Source organism: Haemaphysalis longicornis, unplaced genomic scaffold (assembly GCF_048455015.1).
Source record: "Haemaphysalis longicornis isolate Haplotype H1 unplaced genomic scaffold, Haemaphysalis longicornis Haplotype H1 scaffold_1, whole genome shotgun sequence".
NCBI lineage: Eukaryota > Metazoa > Arthropoda > Arachnida > Ixodida > Ixodidae > Haemaphysalis > Haemaphysalis longicornis.
Window position 1 is genome coordinate 86,596,778 of NW_027526203.1, and position 16,579 is coordinate 86,613,356.

Genomic DNA, 16,579 nt, shown 5'->3' on the forward strand with positions numbered 1-16,579 from the left:
AGCGCACACTCGCTACAGCGGCGAAAATATGCGCACGAGTTATTACGCTGCGCTGAGTTATTACGCTGGTGCGATACACACTTCCCGTATTAGCCGCTACTTCGCCGCATCAGCGTTGATGGTCACGTCAAGTGGCCGTTTCTGAACCCGTTCGAAGCATTGGGTTTGAGACTACGGGAGACTACTGCCACCATGAATCATTTTAGGTTGCTGCGCAGGAGGCAGACACATTTCACGAAATATTCTCCGTAGTAGCTCAGCGAGGAAACTGGCTACCCGTGGTTGTTACCTGCCTGCAGACTGCGAACCCACGCCCTTCGTCATTAGCGCTGGCATGCCATAAGCGACGATGACAAGCGCATGACCCCTCGGGCTGGAGCTGAGGCAAGCTTACTCGTGATGAACAATGAATGTTAGGAAGAGAGCAGAGACCACCCTCCCGTTTTACTCATCTCTTGTTTCACTTCTGTGTTTCAGTTCTGTGGCCACCAAGTATGCATATCCATTTATATAAAAAGAACGTCTGTGTTTTTAGCGGGCACTTCTTAAAGGGACACTGAAGTGAATTTGTCAAGCTCCCGTTTTGGCTTGCACTGCGTAGACGGGCTGAAATTAGCACACTTTTCATCGTTTATCCGGTTGACAAGACGGTAATTATTTTCCAAAGCGCGAAAGAAGAAAAACTACCATGCACGATTTGCCCCGGCTGCATCAACTAAAGGCTGTGACGACGGGAGGAGACGCACCGTGATTGGACGATGTCCACGGTTAGCATTCAAACAAGTTTCGGTTTCGGTTCTGTAAAACCACATGCTTGACATCCGAGGGCTTTGTTGGATGGGCATTCTCGATATCTCAGTAATCGTCTAACCGCGCTTCTGCCATGTTGTCGGCAGTAAAATGCCTAAGATAAGCCTCCCAGGACGGCTTGGAATCGTAGCAATCACTAGCCGAGGCCTAGGTATTGGACGAACGCCCTCCGCGTCCCCGCAGACGCTAAAATGACATGCGCTTTTCCCCCATATTTGGAGCTTGCTTCACTCATGCCTGTATCGTAAAAAGCGTGTTCCCACCAGGCCAAGAGTCTGTTGATTCTGGCCTGTGCCCACTGCCCGCAAGCAGTCGGTGCTTATGGCAACACCACGCCAACGAGAACTCGCTAGCGCGCCAGTGTCAGCCTGCGCGCGTTCTGTGAACTAGTTCGTGGAGTAGTGAACGTTACGGCCCAAAAAAACATCAGCCGAAAACGAAAAAGTCAGCTTACAAAAAAAAAGAACGTAGCCTCCGGGATTCGAGCTCGTGACTTGCAAAGCACTTGCAGTAACATACTTAGCGCTTCGGACCACTCGGCCACAGGCGAGCGCTGCTGACCGTGGGAATATACGGTATATAATGTATAACCAGTTTACAGTTTTATTTAGTTTTAGCTTTTCAAGCAGCTTAGGTGACTATTTGTTGTACTGCGCTCGTGCAGGAAGCGTCCCCCAAGTTTCCACATTATCTCACGTCTAGCAATTGCATTTCTTAGACGGAAAAGCGTTCGCAGATGCGTAGTCGTGCTCCTGACCGCTGTGCTTGTTCGCCCAGCGCAAAAAAGTGCTTCCTGCACCCTAGTTTTACGCTGTACGGTAAAAGTATAAGTTGATTTTATTTCCATAGTACTTATATTGACTTCGCTGACTCTTCTCCCGTCTTCAAGTGGGCTCAGATTTTCTACTAGCCTACCAGTCAGCGAAGCGTCGCATGTCCGCTAGTGCGGCGCTTGTGTGAAGCGACTTTGACTTGGAGCTAGATACAGTGTACAAACTAGCAAAGCAAAGAAAGGCACATTCTTCCATTCACAAACGTTTCCTGGCTTCGTTCCAACTGAGCGAACGAATTGCGATGACCCGTCCGCGGCCGGCGGATGAAGCGCTGGGCCAACTGACTCTGTCGGAAGGTCGGCGAGCCACAGCAATTGCCAGCTCATCTCCTCCTGACGTCACACGAAAACGCCACAGAAAATGGGCGAGGGTGCAGAGAGGAGGATAGCATTTTTTAATCCCGAAACAGGGCCTAGGGACTCCGAACTACAATTTGCGCTCGTAATCCCACAGTGTTTAACAAATCACTTCAGTGTTCCTTTAAAGAAAGGCGGCTGAGAACGTTCCAGTGAAATCTATCGTGCAGCGTCGCGCCTGCCGTGTCTAATCCGGCAGTCCGTCTTACTTGAATGGCGACGTCGGCGTATCCGAGTCCCAGCTGGCGGCAAACGCTGGCCGCTTCGAGGAGGCCCCATTCGTCGCCGCACACGGTGCCCCATCCGCGTTTGGGAATGAACACCTCGACGCGGCCCTCGTTTCGGGTCCTGCCGCCCACGAGCCGCAACTTGAGGTTGCCTCGGCTGCGGACCTGCAAGGAGCTCACCATTCAGAGGGCCGCCGCTCACGGAATAAAGGTTGACTTCCACTTGTGTCGATGATATAACAGTGGCCTTACCTCAAGTATATTTTGACCTTCTGACACCTCTACATGCCGCCAAGTGGTGTTCCGCGAGAGATAATTTGCAGGACATCAGACAACCCAGTCGAAAAACACAACAGGAATTTCTGTCGCACAACAGAAATTTCTGTCGCACGACAGAAATTTCTGTCGCACGACAGAGATTTCTGTTGGGACTACAGGATGGTCTGTCGTGCGACAGGAAGTTCTGCAGTACAACTACAGAAAATTTGTCGTACGACAGGCATTTCTGTCGCACGACAGGAATTTCTCTTGGGACTACAGGGTGGCCTGTCGTGCGACAGAAATTTCTGTAGTACAACTACAGAAAATCTGCCGTACGACAGGCATTTCTGTCGCACAACAGGAATTTCTGTTGGGAATGCAGGATGGTCTGTTGTGAGACAGGAATCTCTGCAGAATGATGACAGAATGTCTGTCGTACGACAGAAATTTATGTAGTACAACAGACATATCTATCATGCGACCGACATTCTGCAGTCCCCACTACAAAAACCTTTGTAATAGAACTACAAAATTTCTGTCGCATGAGACATTTCTGTTGTACTACAGTTTTTGTGCAACACCCTGTAGGCACTACACAAACTTCTGTTGGCCCATAGACTGCCCTTCAGCCACTACATTCAGCATTCCGTAATTACCATTATTATCTGCCATACGACAGATCATTTTGTAGTCCCTGCAGATTTTTATAGTGTGAAAGAGAAGTTTAGATCCATTGCGAAAGTGTCACATGGCAGACCGTTCAGTATTGCTACAAAATTTCTTGCTTACCCTGTCGGAAAACCCCGCGTTTTCCAGCATTAGGAGAGCGATGGAATAGCCCGGAAAGAACGGAATACTTAGGAAAACGCCGCGCTAAACGACAGCAACGCGGGGAGGTTTCTGGAGAGCATCGAATAACATGGGGACATTGCCTTTGGGGACAGGGATTTAGCCAATGCGAAGGGGATAGCACGAACGGGATAGTACGGGATGGTATGGTGCCGCTGCTTGGCTGGACGCGGGAATGCCGCGTGCCGGTTAAGGGGTGGACTGGTTGTATTCCAGCGCCGCGATCGACGCAGATGCTCCGAAACTTGGTGTTTGCGGCCCGTGTGGTGCAGCAAAATCCCACTTTTTTAGCGTGCGCTGCACGGAAACAATGCTGCGTGCGAGTGACGGTCATGTCGTTCAATTGCAGTGCAAGCGTCCGTTGTAATGAACGTTTGTTGCATTGCGGCCATTAGCATTCCGGCCGTGTTGGAAAAAACCTTCGCTACAAAGTTGCAATTAACAACGCAACTTAGCACAAATCACACTAATGTTGGAGCATCTAAGCGTAGCCCCATAATAAAAAAAATGGATACATAGAGAACTTCGGAAATTCCTCGGGTTCTTCGAGTGAATTGCAATTGCATATATTGTAATGTGGACAATGTTTGATAAAAGAATCAGGCAACAAGGGTAGCCCCTCGGCAAAACGGACGCATAAAAAACAAGCAAGATGTGCTTTTTGAAGACGTGGTGTAATAATCGCAGTGCACATTCTGACATGTATTTCTGGGTGTCTTTGAGAGCCCCATTGTTTTAATCTGCGTGCTGTTTTGTTTTGTTTTTTTAGCGAGCAATTTGTTTATTTTAACGCGAAAGATGTGTCCAATCAAGCGAAATAGTTAAAATAAGATTTTAAAAACAGCAAACCAGTTGCCGCTACCTGTGTGAAAAAAAAAAAGAAACGGCGCCAGTGAACTCGCTGCATTGCCGAGATGTGTTAAAAAAATTAATGTAGAAAGAAAGAAAACGCGCGCCTTCCCTCTAGCCCGGCCCTCTGGAAGAAGTTCGGGGAAGCATCGTCACCACTGAAGGCATGTCGCGGCGCGACAGAACTCGCGGGACGGGGAGACCACAATACGAAGAATCGAGAGGGGTGAGGCGGGGTCGCGAAACAACTTCTCGTGATCGGCCGGTTCCCTCCTTACCCTTCCTTTGTTCCCTCCTGCTTTGTTCCTTCCTGCTTTTCGTCTCCCGGTCAAAATTTGCGGTGGCTGCGTGGCCCAGTGGCTCGTTCACATTTCACATCGGCGCTTTGCCTAGTTGAAGTTAGGCTTAACTTTTTTGTAAAAACGTGCATCTTATGTCTCCGCGGAGTGTCAGCAGCAACATTTGAAGCTTCGGAAGCTGTGGGAAAAGCAAAATCAGTGGTCCGGATTTCAAGCAGCTCGACTCCTCCAGCGACGACTAACCGGGGTGCTTGGGATAATTGGCACTTTAATGTGAGTGAATGCGACGAATCTCGCAGGCAGCGTGATTTGGAATACGTGCGATGTGCTTCGACAATCGACTGAACTTGCAACGATCCCTGCGTGCCTTCGGCAGGTATCGTGTGTGCGTACTCTTCAAGATAGTGCAGCACCACAGAGACGTGCGCTTTTCGCCACAGGATACCCTTCCACGCCTTGCTGTGCGAATGCAACGGAAAAAGGTTCACAAAGGCAAGCATTCCAGCTAAAGATTGACTTTCCATTTTAATTTTCTCACGTTCTCTCACGTTTTGCAGTGTAAAAGAAATATTTGATCACTTGTGTTTTAATGGCCCTAACTAATATAAGGAACGAATTTTCGAACGGTTATTGTCGATGCTCGTTTAATATTTTTTTTCTATCGGGGAGAATAAATTTGCTTTAATGAACAGGTTGAGCGTCATTGACGGAACGCGATGATGGGACGCGATTTGGCCCTGCTTCCGAAGCACGGCCAAATCAGCTGAAAAGTGCCCAAATGAGTCTGGCTAAATTTTGTAGCGCTACTGAGGTTTCCCTGAAGGAATGACTTCTGTATTTCTTGTTAACAGCTACGCGGGTTTGCAATTACACGGCTATTAAAAAAACAGGCAGAGCGCGAGCACCGGCCACGCTATTCGCTAGAGACGGCGTGGTCTCGGGCGTGTTCCAGCGTTACGTTCCAGCGGCTGCTGGATCCACGAGTTTCCGCGTCCGGCGTGTACCAGCGTCCAGGTTCCCGTGAATTTGCAGCAGGCGCAGTTTCGCATGACGTGGGGATGAAAGCTGTTTTGTACTAAAAGAAATTAGAGTTCTGACCGTTTCCAAGTCACCACGATCATGGAGCATAGAAATAACGCGCCACATTTTGTTTTTATAATTGGCAATGAAATAAAAATTATTTGTTTGGTGTAATAGCAACATAAGAGGGCAGTAAAAGCCTCTCCATGACAAAAAGTGAAGCCCCGGTAGTGCCCAGGAACAGTGTTGTAAAAAGAGGAAAATAAAATGGATAAGCACCGCAAACTGCTTTTTTTTTCGGACTGTGATCAGGCATGTGCAGCCTGCGTAACATCAAACTTTTGTATTGCACGCATGAATGTACCACTAGTTGCATTGCTTAAATGCCTTTTGGTACAGCTTTCTGAAATCAGTTATTCACTGAAAACAATTTCAAGCTTGTACCAGAAAGGCAAGAATGACCCCAAATGCTTATGTTTGTTGGTCATATTTTTATTGAAATTGTTATGCATATCCTGCATACTTCAGGTAATTAATAGAAAAAACATCACGGGAAGTAAATTTCTTATGCCAAACTAGTTGAAATTGGAGACATGACAGGATTTACTACGAAAACAGACATGACAGGATTTACTACAGACTACAGAACAGGATTTACTACAGACTACAGAACAGGATTTACTACAGACTACAGGGCAGGATTTACTACAGACTACAGGACAGGATTTACGACAGACTACAGGACAGGATTAACTACAGAATACAGAACAGGATTTACTACAGAATACAGGACAGGATTTACTACAGACTACAGGACAGGGTTTACTACAGACTACAGGATGTCCCATTCCCTCACAGGATCATTCTGTCGTATTTTTCTGTTGTGTTTTTCGACTGGGAAACCCGTCTTTGCTAGCGTATTTGGAAGGTTCAAAGCTCAGAGCTTCCCCATAAGTATTAAAGCTGCGTAGGCTTCACTTAAACCATTCTTGAGACGCTTCCTCGAAGAAGTAAAAGCCTGTAATGCTGTGCACTAAGCAGCGGGAGCCAGCATGGAATAAAACGGCTGCCTTTCGTGTTGTCCTACACTTATATCAGGTTATTCTGTGCCCAGCACTTGGATTGCTCTGTAGCGCCATAAACGTCTTATGACGTTCATGACGGGTCCAGTGCCGCTTGGGCAGGGCAGGACCCGCACGGATCGGGTCATTCATCGTGAAAACTACAGCGAAGCAACAAGAATGAAAGTGACGAACGTCCTCTGCGCCTTCACTTTCGTCCTTGTTTCTTGGTGCGCTGTAGTTGTTCCTATTTCCGCCCACCCCCCTCCTTTTCTGTACTGCAGATCAATCTTCGCGCAAGCGAGTTATAAAGTGGGAAAAGCGGGAGGCGTCATCATGAGTTCATGTTTTACGTCCGCGCAGTTGGCCGAGGCAGGCTAATAGGGATTTCGCACTCAGTGTTCACAAGTCCGAAACTTACCCAAGATTCTAATCGTACACGTGATTAGAAGCCTCAGATTTTGTGGATATATATCCACAAAATCTGGATCCGGATATATCCAGGCTGCATACGAATTGAGGTCAAAGCTCCTTTCACCGCGAAATTTATTTTTTAATTTATTTTACCGTCAGGGCATGCAAGCATTGTAGAGGGGAGGGGCTCACATAAAAGCAAAAAAAGATGTCAAAAGCACGCGACAAGTGATTAGCGATTGTACACACAAAAATATACAATGTTAAAAAAAACCTGGCAAAGCAAATGCAATAAACGCAGCCATGAACGCAATCACACTCGGTACAAAATAAAACAATATGGTAAGCGCACATCATTCGCCGTAAAAGAACACAGTAATGGCGGAGCGACACAAGCATACAATACACTAAAAAAAACAGTAAACAACGAAAAACGAAAAAGCACTCCTCACTAGAAAGTATTACATAAAGAAGAAAAAAACTTACAGCAAATTTGAATTTGACAATGTTTCCCGGAAATGGTCCGGGTTAGTAATACAAGCTAATGAAGCAGGCAGGTGGTTCCACTGACGGCACGTTTTCGGCAAAAAAGAATGAGAGTAGGGGACAGTGTTTTGGTTGCGGGATATAAACTTTGTGACGATGGTCAAGACGTTCAGATATGAAACGTGCGGGTTGTATCCAGCGCGATTTGAGTACATGGTTATTATGATTCACTTTCTGAAATAGGCACAGACGGGAGTTTTCTACGTGTTGTGAGAGGAGTTAGGTTCAGACTGGATTTCATAGAACTTACACTGGCCGTACGATGACAGAGAAAGTATGAATCTCACAGAACGGTTTTAAACAGCTTCATGTTAATTAGTTAAATTAGTATAACCCGGATCCCAAGTTGACGAAGACTACACTAGTATGGGGCGCACGTAAGTAACATGAAACTGTTTTTTGAGAGAAGAACGTGCTAAGGAAAAATTTCTCTTTATGTACCCAAGCATGCGGTTAGCCTTAGATGTTATAAAATCAATGTGTTATAAAATCAATTAAACCCCAGCTGCAAAAATAGAGACTAAAGAAAAGTACATGGAACCAGGATTTCAAACCTCATATACGCCCAATGCTTTGAATAGGCATCGAGTACCCAAAGAGGATACGATTTGCACCCGCCATACAAAAGCCGTGGTATCTGCTCTGAGGTTTTAAAAATACTATATTATATTCAGGAGCCCAGTATTTCGACAGTTCATTGAAAATTGAAGTTTCAGGATATTTTGGAGGTTTCCTCTGAAAGCAAACAGAAACTAACGTGGACCAAACATGGGCTTCTTGCATCAGTATTTCATCGTCTGTCTACTTACTTCCACATAGTCCGAGTGGGCTTTGATGAACATTTCACCCTATTGATAGGGTTGAACAAGTGCGAGACATGAAGGGTAACTTACGCGACATGGAATGGTGGCAGTCATTATTTACTGCCCTATCTGAAATGCCAATTTGCACGCTGAGAATTACATTGTCTTCAACGTTTTAAACGGTTTCAAAATTAGGGATGATGACGACAAAAAGGTAGACAACACACATAACGCTGACGTAGAAGAAAAAAGTGCACCAGATTTTTTTTTTTTGCGCAGGGATGATAAGAAGGATAAGAAGAAGGATGATAAGAAGGATGATACGCGGAGGGATGATAGAAGAAAGTGTATGGCAGCTGCATCTTACCGGTACTCACCTACGGGGCAGAAACTTGGAGGGTTCAAATTAAATTAAGGACGACTCGCGACCAATTGAAGGGAAGATGATAGGTGTGACATTAAAGGACAAGAAGAGGGCGGAGTGGGTCAGAGAACAAACGCGGGTTAAGGACAGATTAGTAGAAAAATAATGAGAAGAAATGGACGTGGGCAGGGCACGTAATGCGAAGGCAAGAAAACCGTTGGTCATTAAGGCTAACAGAGTGGATCTCTAGAGAAGGCAAGCGCGGCAGGGGCGGCAGAAAGCTACATGGGCAGATGAGATCAAGAAGTCTGCAGGGACAAATTAGTCACAGTTAGCGCAGGACCGGGGTAGTTGGAGATTAATGGGAGAGGCCTTTGCCCTGCAGTGGGCGTAGATAGGCTGGTGATGATGATGATGATGAAGCAAAGCTGTTTTTTTTAGTCTGGGCTCTGTGAAGTCCCAATCGCCCGTACGGTGAGCTGAACCCGTCGCGGCGTCCACGTGGCGCCGCTAACGACTCGTGCAGTGGTTCTGAAGCAGATGTGTGCCAGGAAACCATTTCAGTTCGCAAAAGTGGTGGGGTCCCCCTGATGAGCTATGTGGATAACGTCGTAATTTCAAACAATTTGCATTTGCAGCCAAAGCCGTCCACATACTTATTGAATGCCTGCCTTTCATGACTGGCTTTTATGCTTATGCGCGTCATATTGTCAAACAGTTTGCTCTTGCAGCTAGATGTCTCCCGGCCTTTTGTGTGTCTCGCTTCATCGCACAGCTAGGGCATCGTGCAAATAGCCAACGTTAAAACACGGTCTGCCTGGAGTGGAGTGGAGTGGAAGAAACGTTTATTTAGCCTGCAAAACCGACGCGACACAAGCCGTGCCCCGCGTCCCGCCCGTCGACCGGGCCTAGGTCGCCTTCGAGGGAGCGTCCCGATCCTGTCGAGCCGCTGCCTCTCGGGCTTGCTGGACGGCCCAGAGCTGGTCGTCTAGATCGTACGAAGACAGCGCCGCTTCAAGTCGCGGCGGCAGATTTCTTGTTTTTGCCTCTTCTGGATGCTTCTTGCAGACCTACAGCACGTGCGTGAGGGTCGCCGTGTCCCTGCGGCAGGGCTTGCACTTGCTCTCAGGGTAGGTTTCGGGATACATCTTGTGCAGGAGTAGTGGTGTAGGGAAAGCCCCCGGTTGCAGTTGTCGCAATGTTGCCGCCTGGGCTCTGTCCAGTTGTCGCTGGTTGGAGGGAGCTTCCTTCGAGCCAGTCGGTACGCCTTCGTGATCTCGTTGTAGGTGACCATTCTGTCCTTCGTGCTGCGCCATAGTCTTTCTGCGTCTGCCTCGTTGCCGGCGGCGCGGAGGGATAGTGCGCGCGCCGCGGCGTCAGCAGACTCGTTTCCCTTTTCCTTTTTTTCCGACACCTTGCCCTCGTGTGCTGGAAACCAGACGAGGCGCTTCTTGAATCTAGGGTCGGCCCATTCCAGGACGCAGGCGGCGGCGGCTGATACCACCCCTTTGGCGTAATTTCTAATGGCTTGTCGAGAGTCGCTGAGCACCGTGACGCAGTCCCCGTCTAAGAGAGCCACGGCAAAGGCCACTTCCTCTGCCTCTTGTGCTCTGTTGCACTTTATGCTTGCGGCCATTCTCGTGACTCCGTATCCGTCTACCACCGCGGCTGTATAGCTTGAGCTGTTCGGGCATTCCGCCGGGTCGACGAACCGTGCGCCGGGGTCCTCCCCGAACTTGTCGGGGAGGTCCTTGCCTCTGGCTCGGCATGTGCCCTTGTTGTGTCCGGGTGCACGTTTCTCGGGATTGGGTCCACGCGTACAGCCCGACGGACGCCTTCGCGCAGCGTGGTCTTGACTCTCTGCTGATTGTGGTACCCAATTCGTAGCTGGTCAAGGTTGTGGCGGCCGTCCTTCCTCCTGGACAGTCGCTCGAGCTGGGACGTCTGCTGTGCTTCGATGATTTCTTCGAGTGTGTTGTGAATTCCCATTTGAAGCAGTTTTTCGGTGTTTGCCGTGTCGGGAATACCGGGTGCCGTCTTGTGCGCCTTTCGCATGAGAATGCCAATCTTTTTCTACTCACTCTGACGCCACTGGTGGTATGCCACCACATAAGCTACGTGACATATCACGAAGGCTTGTATTACCTGGACGAGGTGGTCCTCCTTAATAGCCCCTCTTCTCGAGGTCACTCTTCTGAGCAGCCTGCGGGCGTTCGCCGCCGTGCTCGTTAGATGGTTGATCGTCTCCGTGTTTTTTTCCGCTGGCCTCTATCATCATCCCGAGCACCCTTATCTAGGGTACGGTGGGTATGACGGTGCCGTCCCCAGTCCGCATCGTGATCTGATCGCACTGTCTTTGTGTGTGGCGTCGTTGCTTTCTCGAAGGTTGGTACACGAGCAGCTCGGATTTGTTTGGCGAGCACCTGATCAGTCCCGTGTCTCGGAGGTAGTCTTCTATCTCTTCGACCGCTCTCTGGAGGGTCGTCTCGATGTGGCCATCGTTTCCTCTACACACCCACGGGGTGATGTCGTTGGCATAGATCATGTGTTCGACGTCTTCTAACTTCTCGAGTCGTCGTGCGACTCCGGTAAACGGCATCCGGGAGATGACCCTTCGGGGTGCCTCTGTTTACCGTGCTACGTTCGCCCACCTTGACATCTCCGTCCAGGAGTTCGGCGGTTCTACCCTACAGGAAGTCTCTCACGTAGTTATAGCTTCATTCCCCGAGGTCGAATTACAAGACTTGCCGCAGGATCGCGGCGTGGTCGACTTGATCGAAAGCGCTCTGTAGGTCCAGGCCCAGTATGGCTTTGCTGCCGACAGTTTTGCCATCGATCACTTGGAGCTTGATCTGAAGCATGGCGTCTTGAGTGCTGAGGTGCTCCCTGAACCCGACTACAGAGTGTGGAAAGCTCCCTGTTCGCTCTAGGCATTTCTGCCATCTGTTCAGGCTTGCCGCGTGCGCGGCAAGCCTTGTCACCGGTCGGATGGCCTCAGCCGCACAAGCTGCAATTGGGGTTACACGTGTGAACCTCGGGTGGGTTCGGCGCACGGCATCCTCTGCAGACGCGGGTGTCGTGGTTGGGACACACGTCCATGCGCTGGCCGACCCTGCCGCACTGGTAACACACCTCGATTTGCTTCCTGTGTAGCGTGCACTTTGCGAGTCCCTTTCCGTATCTCACATAGTTGGGGACCCTGTGGCTGTAGAAGGCGATTACTACGGATCTAGTGTTGCTAATGCGTTTAGCTTCCACTGCGGTCGGTTTGAACTCGGTCACTATTCTTTCGTTGATGTCTTGAGGCGTGTGATGCAGCGGGATGTCACCAATTACGCCCTTCACAATCCCTTGCGGCGCCGTATAGTATGCGCTAACTTCGTGGACTGTGCCACATACGATGATCTTGTTTATACGTGCGTACCTGCCTGCATTTTCTCGTGACGAGGTACTTGCTATGATAACGTTTTGTTGATGGTTGGGGCATATCACGTCCCCCGTTCTGGCGTCCTTCGGAATCCCTGCGGCCTCGTTCACGGCTTCGGACATGTCGGCGTGGCCGGTCTTGCTTACATTGATGCCCCCACGTGGCCTCAAAACGATCTTGAAATCGTCGCGCGGTAGCACAGGCATGCGAGCGTTCTTGATTACCTTGTCTCGAGCTCCTCCAGGGCGTGTGGCTCCGTTGGGTCTCGGTTGTAGTCGGGCGCCGTCGGGCAGCAGCAGGCCGGGTGCATGAAAGCGTGCCTTTCGCGCAGCGGAGATGCTCCAGCCGTTAGCTTCGGTGAGTTGATCGGGGGGTAACATTCTCCCCCTCTACCTCCACTTGCATCATGGTAGACGTACCGCTCACGTGGATCGACGAGGCCGCCGAAACTAAGCGTACGTCTTAGGAATTACCGAAAGCTTTCACAAAAAGGAGAAATTAATTTTAGAAGACCTTCGGGGCCGGATTTGCGGCTATTTTGGGTGTTCAGCCATTCGTAGCCCGTGTATACCAAACATTAATATGCGCAATTTCCTGTTCCTACTTTTCTTTATACAATGCCTGTGATGCTCCTTCAACGTGAGCGCCGGCGGCGTGAACATCCTGATTTGTCAATTTTCATGCTAAGCAGTCCAATATTGTAAACAATTTGGTTGTTTTTGATTCCTTTCCAGCATTTTATTTTCAGTAAATTATCCCAGAACTTTCTCGACAGAAGGCGCGTAAGCGTGTAGAAAGGGATAGCATTATACCATTGTAAAATTCGAGTGGCGTTCGAGTTTAAAATTTTTCCGAGTGCATGGACTACTCCCTTAAGAGCAAGCTTTGTCAGTTATCCGGATGTGTATACATGCCAAAACACACGGATGCACTGCGTCTTGCCTTGGATCGCGCCTAAATAGTATTTTTTATCCCGGGAGGACATGTTCCCAATTTTGGACTTTCGCAGAGAACCGTTTAAGATTTTAAATACGTTGCCGTTTCCCTGATTTCTATCAATAAGATAAAACAAATGATTGCGCTGCTGCGACTGTACTCCATTTAGGGAAGAGTTAAGCGTACTGTACTCCATTTAGGAAACAGTCGACTTTGGCAGTTCGGATGGGTTTCAGGAGATGCGCACGGGGGTGGAAAGATCATACGCCCAGTCGAAGTAGCTCATCTTTATGTGCGTGTTCCAAGTTCACTAAGAGGGCCGTAACGACGACACGCCTGAGTGCTGCATCGCTGAATACGGTGGTAATGCAAAAATGCTTTGCGAAGCTGGTTTTCTTGCGCAGCGCCTGCCTTGGAAAGCGATCTGCGACGGAAGAGAGGAGTGTTGTAGCAGCGGAATCCTCCCACATCGGCATGTTGCCGTTGTATGCGTTTCTGGTGCTTACCGTCGAGGTGAAAATGGCGATTAACGAATGGGCGACAGTTTGGCTCTGTGTACAGTGTTATCAATCTTGCAGGCCTCCATCACGGCTAATCGGTTCAGCCCGGAGCGAGCGCGACGTGGTGGGTGCCTGCGTGCCAAAGGCTTACCGAATTGCACTTTTCTGCGGGGGGCTGTGTTAACCACACACAGCGTGGAATGTTTTGGGCTCGCGAAACGCACGCAAGCGACACAGACACAGACGCGAAGACGCTGCCGCGAACACTACCCGCAGGCGGCGGCAGCATGGCGGCGTCACCGGCCAGCTCCAACGACCGCTTCTAACCGCCCTTTAAGATACCGCGTAAAGGGACCGTGCAACACTTTCGATCAGCGCTTTCCCTCTTGCCTTGATCACCTCTGTAACCACTGCGAAAGTTATCCTTATCGGCAGCACACAGCGGCGCTGCGTGAGTTGCTCGTCGCACCAGATACGCCTTCCATTTCTGTATTGTTTTTGTGGCTTCATTTTTAAGTTGCTATCGAAAAGCGTTCATTCCAGCAAGTGAAGAAAAACCAGCCAACAGCCGCTACATAGCCTTAGTGACGTAATTCCAGCTGTCGAAGAACGTCAAGACCAAGAAAGAGAAAAAAGTCTTTTGGGCGAGTTTACAAGTTATCTGATGGGCCGTAATTTTTGGCTGAGGTACTTTGCGACCCACTAATCCAAGTACTGGGTGTGTCGGGTGATGTCCCAAACTCAAGCGTGCGGCGTCGAAACGTAAGGTACAGCTTTTTGATATCATTGCACAGCGCCTAATTCTGGCTACACAGTCGTTTAATTTCATTTACGTTCTCCCCGGGAAATCCATGGAACTTCCTCGCACAAGGCGTCTGCGGCTCCGCCCACTCGTCGGCTCGCCGGCAGGAAAATAACAGAAATAAAACCTCCGCCGCTAAGCTTTCGTCGAAGCTGCGAGCGCTTTCGAGGGGGCGAGCGTAGCTTTCCCAGTGCTAAGGCCCGCAGATGATTCCAGAAGGGAGAAAGGGGGAAGCTGTGCGCTCGACGGCGGCGGGCGTGTCGTGTGTTGTTCTCCTTTCTCTCTCCTCTGGCACGGTCAGAAGAAGAGGATCCGTGCGGACACGAATTAGTTACGTTTAGGCGTGGAGATGTGGGAACAGCTTCTGACCGTGTGTGCACCACCATCGGCGACCAGCGCCCTGGACAATTCCAACGTGCTCCCGGGCCTCGAATCACTCTGATCATCCCGGGCGGCTGGGCCTACGATGAAGCCACGCTTCACAAGTAGCCGAATGGCCTCCGACAGCGGTGCATCGTCCGGCCCGGTCGGTGAATATTGTGGTACTCTGTCTCTCATATGCATCTAACTGTTTTGCTTTTGATTACTTTTCTACCCGCCGCGGTGGCTCAGTGGCTAAGGCGTTGCGCTGCTGAGCACGAGTTCGCGGGTTCGATTCCCGGCCGCGGCCGCCGCTTTTCTGATGGAGGCGAAAAGCAAAAACGCCCGTGTGTACGAGATTTCGGCGCACGATAAAGATCCCCAGGTGGTCAAAATTAATCCGGAGCCCTCCACTACGGCGCGCCTCATCGCCTGCGTTGCGTCGGCGCGTTAAACCCCACAATTAATCAATCAAATCAATTGATTACTTTTCTACCTCGTAATATTCATGGTTAAAGTTCCTTGTACTTTTTGCATTTGAACTGTTTCCCGCATTTGTACTTGTTCTAGTTACCTCTCGTTAACGTTGCATGTCCTCGTGCTTGTCCTCGTGCCTCTTCAAATATAAGTATATCTGTCGTTGTTTGGTTCAAGGCTCTGACTCATTCTTACCGCTCTGGTCGGCGAAAGCCGCTCCTCAGACGCCCACCCCCTTCGTCACTTGTTCCCTGTTACGAATCGGCCAGCGCCACGTGTTTTCCCGCATCAGCGACCACGTGGGAATCGACCATGTGCGCCCGCGTGTCGGTGAATCGTACTTTCGTGTCTCGACATGCCGGGTCAGTCACCTCGCTTTGCAACACACCTCCGGCGGCTGTCAGCTTCCACGTGCAAAACCACGACGTTCGCCACACCCTTCAGGCACCTGCGCGTCGCCTTGACCTCCCCGGCTCAGACGTTTCGCTATCGGCTCAGGACGTCTTCCCGGCTGCAGTCGTCCTTCCCCCGGTCGCAACAACTGGTGGCAGCGGTGGGATGACAACTTCGTGACACCTGGAGCCAGCGGTGGAGACCCAACACCACGGACGTCAAGGCGGCTTCGGACTTCGCAGAATTCACGGCGGTCAAGGGTGAGTGCGGGACTTTTCTTCACTAAGTTTTACCAGGCTTCTGAGGATAGCTGGTAGGGCGTCTGTTTTTGTCGCGTGGGTTATTCGCGCAAAACATTTTTTGGAACAGTGGGAAAGCAGTACTCTAGACCGGCCATGAATTTGAAAGCGTTGAAAAAACCGCAGTTGTTGGAGCTTGAAAAAGAGTTGCGCTTAGATGTTACAGACGCGCTGAGAAAGCCAGAGCTAATAGAGGCTATACTCGCTGTTGGGGCTGACGATGACGAGCTGTCCGAGTGCATTGAAACGATCAATGGCGGGGAGACCGCTAAACGTCAGGCTGCAGAGGCAGAGGCTGTGCGCCAGCGTGAGGAACGCGAGGAAAGAAAGCGCGAAGAGGAACGCGAGGAAAGAAAGCGAGAACAGGAACGCGAAGATAGAAAGCGAGAACAGGAGCGACAGCATGAGCTGGAAATGAAGCGTCTAGACGTCGAGGCGTCTCGAACTAGACGTCAGAGTGGCAGCAGCGTGCAGTCTGCGGCGACTGACCGACCTACGTTGCGAATGTGTGACCTAATGCGACCCTACAAGGTAGGAGAAGACATCGGTCTTTTTTTGGTCAACTTCGAGCGTACGTGTGAGAGGGCCCAGTTTAGCCGAGACTCATGGCCGCAAAAGCTGCTTACGCTTTTGCCAGGTGAGGCATCCGACGTGATGGCCCGCTTGCCAAAGGAGGAGGCGGAGGACTACCAG

General features: G+C 50.0%; 1 protein-coding gene across 3 annotated transcripts in view; it reads right to left on the minus strand.

Annotated features, from left to right (window-relative positions):
* Nucleotides 1-16,579, minus strand: part of LOC144177877 (lysyl oxidase homolog 2-like) — a 374,790-nt gene that overhangs the window by 161,172 nt on the left and 197,039 nt on the right. For all 3 annotated transcript variants that reach the window (XM_077705479.1, XM_077705469.1, XM_077705460.1), the window contains one exon: nt 2,209-2,391. In XM_077705479.1, the coding sequence (XP_077561605.1) occupies nt 2,209-2,391 (183 nt within the window). The remainder of the gene's footprint in view (nt 1-2,208; nt 2,392-16,579) is intronic.